General features: G+C 43.9%; 1 protein-coding gene across 1 annotated transcript in view; it reads right to left on the reverse strand.

Moving 5' to 3' along the window:
* Positions 1-13,667, reverse strand: part of DNER (delta/notch like EGF repeat containing) — a 97,517-nt gene extending 83,850 nt beyond the window's left edge. The window contains exon 1 of the mRNA XM_072344597.1: positions 13,294-13,667. Within this exon, the coding sequence (XP_072200698.1) occupies positions 13,294-13,518 (225 nt within the window). The 5' untranslated portion in view covers positions 13,519-13,667. The remainder of the gene's footprint in view (positions 1-13,293) is intronic.
* Positions 13,668-15,033: the final 1,366 nt, after the last annotated feature.

Raw genomic sequence — 15,033 nt, forward strand, 5'->3', positions numbered from 1 at the left:
AGACTGGCTTCTTCTCAGGGAATGCACATGCAGACTGTAAGGAGATTCACCCAGAGAAGGGTCATTCTGTGCAGTGACCAGTGACCGGTGACAGAAGTCACCACTGGTGTGAGATCCAGGGGAAGGAGGAAGGAGAAACAGACACAAATCTACATCCCTCAAAAATGATTCCACCTTCCAAAAACTATTTGCAAAACCCAGCAGCCAAAGAAGATTTATCGACTTCAACCACGTCCCAAGGAGGTGATTTGCTGACATTCAAATACTGACTTTCGTAATCTGTAGCCATTCAGCTGGGAGCAAAAGGACTGAGCAGCCTGGCAGCGATGAACAGAAAAAGATTTCTGCAGCTGTGAGTTACTGTAATTAGAAAGGAGCATGCTCCTAGGATACAAAATTAGAACTAGACCATATCCATACATAATGAGAGGAATTTCATGTGGACAGTTTTATGACTCTGGTTGATTTTTGCTTGCTAGCAGATTTTTCAGGGTGGAAATTAACCAGATTGTGGAAGGGAAAACATTGGAGCTGGCTCAGCAGGGTTAATTCTGGCATGATGCTGCATTACCAGTCAGCTGCAGTGCCTCGGCACCACACTCCAGGGACCAGAGTAATTGTGCATGGAGTTGGCAGGGAGTCAGGAGCTCTGTTAGCTCCTGATCAGCATTAGCCATTCTAAATAAAGCTTGGCTCTATGTAGACAAATGTAGGTGACTCCACGTGACCCTCAACAGTGCCCTGAGATTATTTTTCCATGTGGAACGTGCTATTTCCCAATAACAAAGGGAATGGAAAGTAGAATACGAGCAGAAAAAAGCCCCACTACAGTTTTAGCAGTACACCATGCCCTCCTGTATACAGTTCCAAAAACACATACAAGCAGATGAGGAGGTCAAGCAAATTAACCTGCAGAAGACAGAAGACCTTCTGCATTGTCACAGGTGCACAAATAAAACCTGCAATATAAGCAAAAGTGAAGCGTGCCTTTGGTGTGCCCACAACTACAGAGGAAAAATGTTCTGTGATAATGAGAAGAGTTTACTGAGCAATTTCAGAAGTTTATTGACTACAGAGGGAAACATTTCCAGGGACACAGAACTAACCCACAAAACTTAAGACAAACCAGATGAACAGTTCATGGAGGAGGACTAAATGAAGACCTTGCTGCAACTAAACATGGAGCCAAAACCCACTATCTTGCCGTGGGGAAAACAAATGAAGTCATTACAGAGAACCTGAACAACCAATCACAGCTTCAATAGTAAGTCTCTGAAAATCTTTTCCAAAAAGGGTACACAGGTGCACTGAGTTAAGATACTGTGCTGTGTATTTAACTAGAAGATAGCAAGAAGCTGAATCACAGCACAGTAAGAGAACCCATAGTATTTTAGTCATTTATAACAAATCACATTTGCTACAGAAAAGAGAGAATAAAGTATTGTTACACTTGGAAAGCCACCAGCAATGAGAAAAATAGCTTCTTTTCTCTAAAATAAGAGCAACAATTAAAATAACCTTATATTTTGCATCTAACTTTACAGCCTCAAAAACAGTTCCTTACACTTAGGAAGTGTAAATGTACACTTAGAAGTATGTAAATGAGACTGATTCTTCCTTTAACTCATGTAATTTGAGAACATTCAAATAGCCCACCAAACGAATACGGTCAGCACATATCTTATGCCACATATTAATAAGTGACATCATCCTGGTCACAAATCTAATCCTTGTATATTCCAGTTCATATTGTAATGGCAACATTTCATATACTTTTATTATTTTATCTATGCTATTACTATTTTTATGTCATCCTATGCCAGATGTCTAAATATCTGCATTATAGCCTAAGGCTGTTTTAAAAAGGTGTAAAATTTAGAAATCCATACAGACAGCTGTAAAAATAATTTGGGTTGCTGAATCCACTTGAACAATGGTACACAACATATAATAGGAACACAGAAATTCACAGTCCTTTTATACCCACATGTCTGAGAAAGATAAAGGAACACCTGGAACACTGCAGCATCGTTAAAGCATTTCTTTCAGACCTGGAATACAAGCAGGTGCAGAAGATAAGGTCACAGTCAAATTCTCTCAGCTGCAGCATGTGAATTCACCAACTATCACGTTTGCTTTTAGCCAAGGAATTGTCAGTACTGAAATAAAAATGCAATTTGAGCAAGAAAAGAAGTCATCAGGCTTCTTCAGCCTTATGGGCCTTGCAATAACCAGGCACTGAACAGTTGTCATTCTTATAAAGGTAGAATAAAACCAGAAAAAACATATGTTGAAATAATTTCAAATATACTGCCTTCTCCTAGTCACCGGTAACTCTAGCCTCATCCAGCTATAGTGTCTTCTACATTATTCCAAACACTGAAAAGGCCAAAGCAAGGGTAGCATGGTGGTTCTGGAGCACTGCTGTACATGAGGATGACAGAGTAGGACCTAGTTCTTCACTTCAACACTAGCAAACAGAGCACTGAACTCTTCCATTGCTCAGAGTATATTTAGTACGTAAATCAAAGCCCCTTTAACTGCCACATTCCAGAACATGGCCACAAGTGCTGCGTGATTAAGCCCGAATTTATTGATTTCCTCATTCTATTAAGCCTGTCTATACCGAATGCTTCAGTTTATCTGTCATGCAAGCTCCAGATTCAGCCAATGATGTCTAAACTTTGTCCTTTCTTTCTGAGTTTGTCTTTATTAAAATAATAAATGCAGACACACAGAATCATACTCCATACTTCTCTTGATCCCATTTACTCCATGAGGCCTAAAGAGACTATGAATGACTTGATATTCTGCTCATCCCTCAATTCAGGGATGGCAGCCAGATCAGTTGCTGCACTGAAACATCCCTATCTCACTTTTAATTCCTTTGGGATTGGCACTACTGCCTTTAGAAGGAAAGAAAACAAATTACTTCAAAATAAGAGATACAAACTCCATCAGCAATTTTTCCATGTGACTTTTTTTTTTTTTTTTTGTTAGAACCCTGGGAAGACAGAGTTAGAGAAGGGTGAAGGTCAATAACTGAAAACCAGCTAGACTGAGGTAGGTTGAGATTTATAGGACAGAAAAGAATTCGGAGCAATGAAAAAGCAAGTACGGAACAGACAACTAAATGTTTTATTAAAGAAAGTAAACCACTGGCTTTTAACTTCCAAATACACAACACCTACATCATCTCGGCTCTGTCAAAATGATGATATGTTGTTCATCCCACCTCCAACTGGCAGCATTTTTGGATTTTAAGAATTAGTTTCATTGACATGTATTTCCATAAATATGCAGGCACGCAAGCAAGTTACTAGAGCATAAAGCAGCTGATGAATTTGCAGAGTATGAGCTACTTTAAGACATCGGTCTGAGTGCATACTTACATAGTGGTACTATGCAATAAACACACATAAGCCTTCTCAAATGGACTTGTGTAGAACAACACAAAATCATAGAATGACTTGGGTTGGAAGAGACATTAAAGATCATTGAGCTCTCTTCATAGGACAGGTGCTCCAGCCCTCTGCTCATCTTCACAGCCCTCCACCAGACCCACATCCACATCCTTCTTGGCAGGAGGGAAAATGGACTTGGACACCGTACTGCAGATGGGGCCTCACAGTGGCAGAGCAGAGGGGAACAATCACCTCCCACATCCTGCTGCCACCTCTTGTAAAGCATCCCAGGATGAAATTGGCCTTCTTGGGGTACACATCAAGCTTTTAGCATGAGCATTAATAGAATTAATAATGTGAACACAATAATATGGGTAGTAAATTAACACCCAGATCTTTTCTGTCTTGCTTTTGTGATTTTTTTTCCAAAAATCACCATAAAACCTTTACAATTCCCTCGAAAAAAGACAAAGAAAACATCTACTTCAAAATGCCACCAAAAAATAAACTCTGAAGGTCAGCAAGTGATACTCTACAGTTTCACAATCACCTCCAAGGTTAGATTAGATGAGGCAATCTCTAAGTACACCATGAAAAATTAGAGAAAATTCTCTCCCTAAAAATCACTCAACTGTGCTTCTTGGAGTTAGAAACTTCTGTCTGAACATACTGTTTATCAGAAAACACCAGTTTGTTGAGTACAAAGAGTTTTATGCTGGCACCTCTGATCTGAAGAGGCCACGTCACAGATCTGTTCATGCTGGAAGCTTTCCAGCAAAGCCTCCCTCTGTTCTACTCAAAGACGTGGAACTCAGCACCCTGAAGCTCTGAGATGCAGCTCTGCCCTCAAAGTCACAGAAAAGAATTTAAAAGTCTAGAATAATTTGAATATTTCCTAGCATCACACAACTGCTGTGCCCTGTATTAAGCAGCTTGGAAGAGCTTCCATCAGCCAGCAGCTGCTTGTGGTAAAGGGCCCAAACAGGGCTTACTTTCACACTCCAGGCAAGGAGCTTAAAACATCTGAGAGCACAAAACAGAACTGAACATAAGTGTATACTTGAAAAGAAAAGTATCCTCAGAACAAGAAACCCCTCACTGGAAGTTGCTGCAGTACTGATCACAAAGTGAAAAGCATTTGCATAACACAGAAAGCAACAAAGATGCTGTATTTACATACACCTTATGTCATTTCCATAGTAAGATCCACTAGCATAGGCGTCATTTCAGTATGTATTTCAATTGATTCTTTCTCATATAAACATTAAGGCTAAATCACTCCCTACTATGTTTTACTAACAGAAAATTCTCTATATTCCTAAATTAAATACAGAGAAATTTGGGCCCTTACAGAGATCTGTTCCATACCGCTGATAGCAGAACTTAATAATCACAGGGTTTACCCACATCCGATAAATCATCACCCATCCAGAAAAGGCAAAAAATCACTGTAACTACTGAACTATGATTTCTCATTTGCCTGCAAAAAACATCAAATTGTTGCAAAGAACGACATCTCGCTGGGGTGGAAGGGATTTTGGAAGCAAACAGCACAGCTCCAGAGTTCACTCACCTTACAGAAGTTCTCAGGCACATTGCAGGAACACTGAGAAAACCAAGCTCAAATGGTTACTGAGATAACTAGCTCTAAACTTCCTTTGTCTTTGAAGAAGTAAACATAATGACTTGAGTTTACTTCACCTTTAAGAGCCATCATCATGGAGCCTTAAGTGGTCCTTCAAGAAGATGCTCCACGCTTCAGCATACTCTTTACCAGCCACATTCTGCATCCTCAGAAAATTATCAAACATATCCATCACTTTAACCCAGTATTTTTCCACTACTTTTAAGAGGCAATAACCAGCCAAATTTTAACGTTTGGATCCTATTACAGTTATACAAATTAAATCTTAATTTGTCCCTCCCTCAATTAAACATATTAATTTCCCAGAGGACTCAACACCATTTTCTTCATTTATTACACATGACATCATCATGAAGTATGCTGTAGCCTTAAAGATGAACATAAGTACCTTGTCCTGCAGACCGTACCTATGGCAGGAATCCTCACATAACTCTGCTCACTGAAGTTCCAAGCCATATTCAGATGAGAATGTTTCTCAGACCCACACCCAAGAACACAATTTTAATGCTCTATAATGACAATAGGCGCCAGAAAACACCTCTCTCATCACAGACAGTGGAATTAGGGCTCTTAACACGGAAGGTGCTTAGCTCACAAATTAACAGTAACATATCAGGTCTGGAAGACTGTAGAAAATTGTCCATATAGTCCCTGTAGCCATATTAGATGATAACTACCTGCTGCCCTGAAGAACTTCTCATTCTCCTTGTCTGATTGGTAAAGCATTGGCCTTGCTACAAGATTACCTTTTATTCAGACTCTTCTTGGCTTTCTCTACACAAAGAAGTCAACCAGTTGTTTCTTCCAGGTTATCCAAATCCTTCCACGCCCTCTAATCACTTCTGCTGCCCCTCTCTGTTGGGGTCCTATTTCTGCCTTGTAAATGAAGTTATCAGAAGCTGCTTCCAAGGGATGAAGTAACGCTTACTGAAGAGCACAGCGTTCTAAAAGCTTCTGCTCCGTTTTGACATTATCTGCGCAGCTTTAAATGATTTGCATGTTGAGCACTTATGCTCAGTGAGGATTAGTCGGCATTCCTCCACCTCAGCACAAGGGTCTCCCTGCAAGGTAATCACGGCTTCTGTAGATACGATTCTCTCTCTCGTGCGTTTGTCAACACGTTTTAGTTTTAGTAGGCCCAGTACGAAGGATCACAAAGGGCATCTTGGACTGAAAGTGAGGTTTGTTGTAAATAAAACGAACCGTATCTTGTTACGGCAGCTGCTGTTGTAACTAATGCATCAAGTACAACAAAGTTCCCCAAATCATCCATATTCAGTAACCTCACCTCAGCACAACAGTCCTACTTCCATGCTTAAATAGGATCCCATTCTTACCTCCTTCAAAAACTTTTTCACACCGGCCTTTGCTACAGAAGTCTTTGTAATACTGATCACTGATCTAACGTTTCTGTTTCCCAAGTGAAAGAACATTAGAAAGGGCAATTAACCAGTAGAGTGCCAGCTCAGTGCTTTGCAGAACACGGTACTCTCAAGGTTTAAAGTTTGTTTTCAGTAAGGCTTTTGGTCCGTGCAACTTAAATATATTCTGATATGCCACTGACACATAATTCAGGCCAGCATTTAAACACAAAGCTTAATTACAGTGTACAAACCAGCCTTTACAGACCCCCAGTTATCTTAGCTCATAGACGAGAAATATAAGAATGCAGAAGTTTTGCAGTGAGAAGCCCAAGCACCAAGCCCTGGTTCTCCAACCCCCAGTCACACTATTTCACTTCCATAACTGTACACTTCAGTCAGAGTTACAGCAGAACGGAATACTGAATAATGCAGTGCAATGGCTACGCTTACTACAGGCTGTGAAATGTAAAACAAAACAATGCAAAGCTGAAAAACTATATGGGGCAGTAGTATGCATAGCTGCTTACATGGGGACTGCAAATCAGCTTTTGAAAGCAAGAGTGCTTCCCTGTGAAAGGCTATACTTTACCAACAGAACAAGTTAATTAATTCTCCTATCAAGCGAGCATTATTTTTCTTAATTTATATCTTCAAGTGCATTTCTGGTGTCCAGAAGTGCTGGAAAACTGCAAGAACTGTATTGCTATTGAAGATTTTTTTCCAAATAATCCAATTAGAAATTATGTTTTATTCAGCTCACATTGGTGAGTTAGAAGGTTCTGACCAGGAGGTATTTATTTTAGTATTGACATTATTCCTATATGTCATAAATAGGCAAAAATATATCAAAACAGAAAGTCAGACAAAACTTCTGTTGGAAAGTAGCCAATTTAAAACAATAAATGATGTCGTACAATGCTCATACTGAAGTGTTTTTACCTTCAGATTTTGATCCAAATGCCACTGAGACATCTGTAATGAAGTTATTCCTACTTATGCCAACCAGAGAGCTCTCAGTTGGTATGGATGCACTTCAAGTATGGATATCTTCATTTTGGAAACAGCGCTCCACAATCAGACACAACTAGGAGAGGTGAACTGAACAGCTCAGTTCACTTCCATTAACAACAGCAACAACAACAACAAAGGAAGAGGAATACTGTTGAAGACTCCCCTCAAATGCAGTAGTCAAAAAACAGGGAACCTCCCAGCATACATAAAGAATGGGATTCAGCATTATTGAATTCAACAGACTGTATTTAGATTAAGTGTTAATCAACAGGAATTTGTTATCAGCTCAATCCATTCAGCTCAGGAAGGAAGGATACTGTAGGAAAGAAAAATGATGTTCATTACAGGCACAGAGAAGAATGGAATAAGCCACTTTTAACAGGAAAAAAAAAACATACACACAGACAAGGGAATTCAATTAAATTGACAGACAGAAAAATAAAAGCTAATAAAATGACTTTTTTCCACACAATTCATCTGTGAGATTCATTGGAACATGGAAGTATGACAGCCAAAAACATTACTAGGAATAAATGGCAGACTTGATGTTTAGTAACAACAGCATGAGCTATGAGAGAACCTTCCGTGCCAATTAAGACCTCAGCTCTCTTTAGAGCTATGTGGACACTGTTTTCCACACACTCACGTTTGCCTATTTAAATGAAATTTCTCTCATCATCTTTTAAGACATCTGGCCTGATCACACAATGAAGCTGAAATCCTGCTAAATGCCAACTCTGGATGTAATAATCTCAAAGTAGTACTTCCATTACAGGCAATATGTGAAAAATCCTATGAGAGTCCTCAAAGAGAGAGGAACTGCCTCCTGTAATACCAAATCAAGTCATACAGCTTCACTGTTTGAGCGATATTCTCATGTCTTTGTTTCACCATCTATATTCTGTTTCTTATCTTGCATTCAAGATAAAGCATTCTCCTGTTATTTTCCTAGCAAATCGGGAGTCTGCTCCACTAAAAAGCATTTTCAAAGCTACAGATATACAAATAGCAATATCAAGTTAAGTATTTCAAAGGAAAGTAAAACAATTGTAGGTTTTAAGCAGATAACAGAAACATCCACAGACCACAAAGACTCACAGCAGTGAAGTGCACAGGTAAAAATACCCAAACTATTTGGGTTATTAAATCACTACCGTTTTATTCTACAGAAATGTAGAATAATTTCTTTAGATCCCATGGCAAGAATTACAGCACAGCTCCTGAACAACTGCTTTGGAAATTGCTGAATTATATTTCTCTTACAAATTATCACACAATGTACTTCAAGATGCTGATCTGAAAAGCGAGAACTCCGGACTGAAAACATATTTTTACTACCACTGAAGGGAAAAAATAATTAAGAAAAAAAAAAAAGAAAAAAAGAAAAGTTAAATTATTAAATTTAAAGATGTTAAATTATTTTTCATTTTCAGTTTTTTTGTGCTACCGTACCCCAGAGCTGTTACTTGATTGCAAGCTTGTAGAAATTCATTCGTTTGCCTGGCAGCTCATGTCACAGCTTGTGAGGTACCTGGATAGCACAAAAACTCACTGAAATGGTTGTAGGTGGGAAGGGGCACGAGGGATTCTCTAACTCAATGGAGAATCAAACACTCGGGCAGTTGGGGCAGTTGGCCCCTCAAGGCCCTGAATCTCCAAGGAAGAAGATCCTACAACCATTCCAAGTACCTGTTCCAACACTTGGCCTCCATCATTGCAAGAAATGTTTTTCTTCAATTTAAACAGAATTTTCCCTACTCTAATGCGTGTGTCTGCCACTTCTCGTCCTTGTTGTAACTGCACCTCAGAACAGCCTTGCTTCTTCTCTATGGCCACCCATTATGAAGCTGAAGATGGCACATAGCTTCATCTTCTCCAAGAGAAGCAAACTGAGCTCCCACAGCCACTTTCCGTGCACAGTACAGGCATCAATGCAAATATTTAACTTCATCAACTCAAAAGCACTGTGATAGTTCAGTCTGTCAGCAGGAAGTGACCAGGTAGCTCAGAACTAAAGCCCAACTGCACTCAGACAAAGCAAGGCTCCAGGGCTTCCACTAACTGCACAATTTACTCTTGCTAAAGACAGAAGAGAGAACAGAGTGGCCACCGGCACAAAACACTTGCATCACAATAGACATATCTAAGAATATGCCCTTCATTAATGAGAACAGAGAAATAATAGCTTTTTAAATATGCTATAGAACTCATTGTGAAGGATTATTTAGAGACCTTTCATTAGCGATGTCAGCACTTAATAGAAAACAGGAGCTCATGAAGAATTAATCAGGATAGTGACATAAAGGTGATTTAGCAGTTAGATGCCCCTTTGCACAGCACTGTCTAGTGAAACCTGAAATAACCTGGCCAATGAAATTTCATGCTGTTTATTCAGAAGCATTAGACCACTGAGTCAAGAAATAATAATCCCTCTCTTATTGCTACTAAAATACTTATTTCAACACTAAACCAACAGCAGCTGCAACAGCGGCCAGCACACTGCTCTCGGTAGTAAAAGGGTCCAACACAGCATTAGGAGTGCACAGCAAAGAACTGCAGGCAGAGCGCTGGGCAGGCTGTGCACAGCTCAGACACTGCTCCTGTCCTATAGCTTCTGCTGCTGGCACAAACTGTGAACCTATGAAGTACTGAGGGAAAAGAGGGAGGAAAACTGTCAATCAAAGGGGCGGGGGAAGAAGTAACAAAAGACAAGTATGCATGATAGTAGTTCAAAATGGTTGAACTAATGTTTCCTTTCACAAATCTGTTAATGAAATTAGTATTGAACCAAATAACCACAGTGCAAATTAATGCAATTAACTCTGTTCAGATTTTGCATTTTTAAGCAAATAACTGAGTTTACCATGAAGTTTTTCATTTTCTGTTTAGTTTGCACCTCACGCCTCTATAATTGCTATGAAAGCCACCAACACAGATCAATTTTTCTCCTGACTGAGAAGAATAATTGTGTTGGGTTATACATGGGATTTGAAACAGCACAAGAGTCAATAGACCAGCGGTTAGAAATGAGGGTTAAAGATGAATTCTCAAAGAAAACACATGTAAAAGTTTAAGGAGTGTGTCAGCATGAACAACGTGACAGCTATTAAAGTTATTTCAATTGATTTAATCCCAATTTTCTCACTATAAAGCTGAGAACTGGACAATTTCCTGCATAAAGGCACCCAAATTCACTGCAATTTTTGCAATTTCTCTGCTCAGCCCAAAGTTTAAGATCCCTCAACACACTGATTCTATTTATTCTTCACATAGACCAGAAATATGGCACAGAGAAGTGGGGGAAAAGATGACATGCAGGAAAAGAAGTGGAGTTAAAATACAGCAAGGTCCCACAACACAGAGTCATAGAATCACCAAGATTGGAAAAGACCTCTGAGATCATCCAGCCCAACCATCCCCCTGTCACCATTAACACGAAACCAAACGATCCGTAACAAAACAATCTTGAAGTTTGTCAAACAAAGTATATCCAAACCCTCAATAACTTGATGCACACAGACATGCATAATGCATGGCGTGGATATACTAAGATCGCTTTTGTTATATAAATAATGAGTTACCAAAACAACTATAACACAAGGTCATAGAATTGGATTAAGGCCACACTGAACACTTCACTTGTCGATAGGGAAGCTCTATCTTAACCTTTAGAAGTATCTCATGCACATGATGACATTATTCGTTGCCTCTCTCACCATGCCAGCATCAGCATCATCAAGTGCATCACAATCAGTCACAGGAAAAACTTCAATGACAAAATCTTTTGGCAATCTCAAGCTTTGTTGTCAGTCTCTCTATCTTAATAATTTTGTTGGACCTGGTTGGTTTGTAGGCACATTTAGAACCTTCTTCTTCCATTCTATGCCTTAATGTATTGGGAAGAAGGAGAGAGATGTTGCCTTCCCTACAAGAAGTAACACAAAAGTAATCATGTCTTTTTTGGCAGCTGTAGCTCCAAAAAACTCCAATTTCAACAAACTTAACTTACCTCCTATGATCCGGGTATTGGAGCATAACCATTACTGCTCCTTTTTCCCTCTGGGTATTGCCTTCCCACGTCCAACTGCCCAATAACAACCTCAGAAGTGACCTCTAGATATACATCCCACTGACCTGCTTGGTCTGACCCGTAGCTTTCTTCATATGACTACAGGGTTAAAAATCCTTTTATTTGTTACTGTTGGATCAGTGAACATGGCTGCTTCCATCTGAATAACAGCAAAACCTGTGAATTAACGCATCCATACAATATTCATTCATGTTCAGTTTTGATAAAACGAGCAAAACCTCAGCTGTGGATATCAGCAAGGTGCTTATGTTATCTCCTTACATACTAAGTAATAACCTGCCTGCTCTCTAGTTAATTGAGGTTACATTTCAAAACCCTATTAACATTTCAGAGTTGATGCCCACGCTTCAGCTGCTGACACAATAGCCAGAAGTGACATCCATTTGTTTATCGGTTTCTGTAACAAGAGTCGTTGCTCAGTACTTTATAATAAGAAACCAAACGTACAGCGCCGTGAGCCTCTCCTCATTAGTTAATAAAACCGCTGTGAAAATTTTGCCTCGCTCTGTATTGAAGAAACAATTAAAGCCGGCTCCCCAGACACAACACTTCGCAGGAGGCGGGATGCCAGCAAGCGTTCCATTTTACAAAGTCTTTAAAAGGGTCATTAATCTTTCAGTCATGGATGTGGATGCTGGAGCCTAACAGCGGCGAGCAGGAGCAAAGGCGCAGCGCTCTCTTTCTCTTTGTACTGACAGAAGCGCGCTAAACTCTTAGGAGGCCGACAGCTAAAATTAGCCGAAAAGAACTCTATTTAATCCACTTTAATCTCTGATTTCACAGAATCTCATTAGCGTTAATATTTTCACTTTCGTTGCTGCACGGACCCAGTGGAGCCGCTCCAGGCAGGTGCCGCACCGGGAGCGCAGCGCTGCTCCTTCCCTCTGACTTCGGATTCACCTGCACGGCGAGTCCTCACTGAGCGCGATCTCGCATCTACTCAACTTTACGATTAGGTCCACGGTAACCAATAACAGCTACTACATCCCCCCACTCCTACTCCCTCCCCCCATCCCCTCACGATAATAATAACAAAAGCGTATTTCCTCGCATGATCAGCTCCTGCACTGGAGCCGTTCGGAGCACAGAGCGCTCCCCGAGGCGCTGCAGCCGCCCCGCGCGCTCCGTCCGGCGCTGCCGTCACGCACACACCGCGGCCCCGCACACGCGCAGGGCCCAAAGCTCGCTGTGCCCGCACCCGCTTTTCCCCAGAAGATGAAGTTCTTCTGGCTTTGTGAACGCGGTAACACAGCCATTCCCTCCTCAGCGCTACAGGCAAAACAAAAAGATGCCTTCAGGTGACGACGCGATTTCAGAGTATCCCGCACTCCGCAGTGACCGCGCGTGTCGGGAAGGCAGTTTGACGCCATCAGCGCTCCCCGGGCTGTCGGAGCGGCAGCAGCCCGGGCCGCCCGAGGAGCACCTGCCACCGCACCGAGACGCGGCGGAGCGACGGCGTCCGGCACAGCTTTCGCGGACGGTTCTTTCCACCGTGAAACGACCGATACCGAACCGAGGGAGAGCGCCGGCTGTGCCTCGGCGACCGCCCTCAGACGGCACGGTCGGGGCTCCCCCAGCCGACCCCCACGGAGCCGGCAGCGCTTCCCCGGCCGGGGCGCAGCCGTAGCCCCGATGCGCGTCCCGCGGCCGGCACGGACACGGAGGTACCCGCGAACGGGGCGAGGCGGACCGAGGACGGAGCGGAGCCGCCCGCAGACCGCGCGGGGACGCCCAAGGGCAGGGGAGGGCGCGAGGACGCGGCGCGGAGGCCGCCCTTACCTGGCAGGAGGCGCCGCTGACCCCCGGCGGGCAGGCGCAGCGGTAAGCGGCCGCGGACGGGAGGCGGCGGGGCGCGGCGGGGAAGCAGGTGCCGTTGTTGCGGCAAGGCCGGCTGAGGCACGGGTCCGAGCCGGGGGGCGCGGCCGTGGCCGGCCCGGGGAGGCAGGCGCGGCGCTGGGCCAGGGCGAGCAGCAGCAGCAGCAGCAGCGGGGCGGCTCGGGGCATGGCGGCCGGGGCGGGTGCAGCTCCGCTGCGGGCACCGGCGGGCAGAAAAGGAGGGGACGGATGGAGGGATGGATGGAGGCGGCGGCCGCCCGGCTGCTCCCTACCCCCCGTTCCCCGGGCAACGTGCGGGCGGGGACTGGGCGGGGAGGAGCCGGACGCCGCGCCCGGCAGGGGGCAGCCGCCCGCCCGCAGCGCCGCCCGGACACGGAGCCGGGCTGCAACGGCGCGGGGCGGGGCGCGCGGACGCGGGGCAGCGGGAGCCGAGCGCGTGCCCGGCCCTCCTGCTGCTGCTGCTGCTGCTGCACGGGGGGAGGAGGGGAAAGGAGGGGGGAAGAACCGCCCCGGGTTCAGCGCACGCCCCTGTAAGTCAAACCCTGGTGCAGAACTTCGCGTTCGCTTTTTGGTTGTTGCTGCGCTCACACGTGTCATCTCGCCGCTGCTAGAGATAGGTAAGGGCCGAAGGAGAGGAATATAGCATTAAGCCGTAGAACGGGGGAATAAAAAGCTTTTAAAAGTGAACTTCTGTGTTTTCTCCGCGAAGCAGATAACAGACAGCGTGAAGGTTAGCTGCATTTCCCGACCTTCCGGGCAGCTGCTTCGGCACAAGTATTAAAATCCATAGCAACTAACGTTGGCGGCAGCACTGGGGCACAGCCTGTGCAAACCTCTGCGCTTCTCGTACAAGTAATGGCTGAAGGCGCATCAGGGCCAGAAATGACGGGCAACGCTGATGGAGCCGGGAGTGCAGGAGGGGGAGACGCCACCTGCACGCCGTAGCGGATCCCCGCAGCCAGAATGAGGTGAACTCCCGTGGCTGTTCCGTTACCTGACGAGCCGCCTCGCTGCCTGGGTTACGCCGGTACCTTTCAGCCGCACATCTGTGCCGCGCTGGCTCCCCCTGCCGGCTCCGCTCGCCTCGCTCCGAACTCACCTGGCCGTGCAGATGGAGCCGAGCCGGATCCCGTCGGTCCCAGATGGCGGCGGGTCGGAGCTGCATCCACCTGCAGGCACTGCGGTGATACACACAAGTAAAGTTAGGCAGTGCATGCATTAAGCTGCTTCGTTATATTACAGCTCCTTAAGGCTACCTTTTTCTAACAACGTTTATTAGGGCTTCTTGTGTTTTGGCCCAGGAAAACTGCCGTTTTTATCACCACAGCTCATCTTCCTTAGTGACCCCTGCCAGACCCTGGAAACAAAAGGGAAAAAAAGCAGCTGGAAGGCATTCTTCCAATTTGGAGCTGAACCACTTCTTGCTGCTTTTAAGTATTTTTTCCAAACAATTTTTGCTATCTTCTTGTGCAGTAAGAAAAACAAAATCCTGATCTGCTCAGCTGGTTCCAGGAATGTGATGGCAATCAATGCCAAAGGCCGTGGCCACGTCAAGTTATAACAATCGTTTGTTCCATTCCATTCACAAAACCTACTGCCTTGTTCTACAAGAAAATAACGTGGCTCAACACGGTTTGTTGCTGATAAGTCTGCAGAAGCTGCTCCTCGTCTCCTTGCTACCTT

This window comes from Excalfactoria chinensis, chromosome 9 (assembly GCF_039878825.1).
Source record: "Excalfactoria chinensis isolate bCotChi1 chromosome 9, bCotChi1.hap2, whole genome shotgun sequence".
In the NCBI taxonomy this organism is placed as follows: domain Eukaryota; kingdom Metazoa; phylum Chordata; class Aves; order Galliformes; family Phasianidae; genus Excalfactoria; species Excalfactoria chinensis.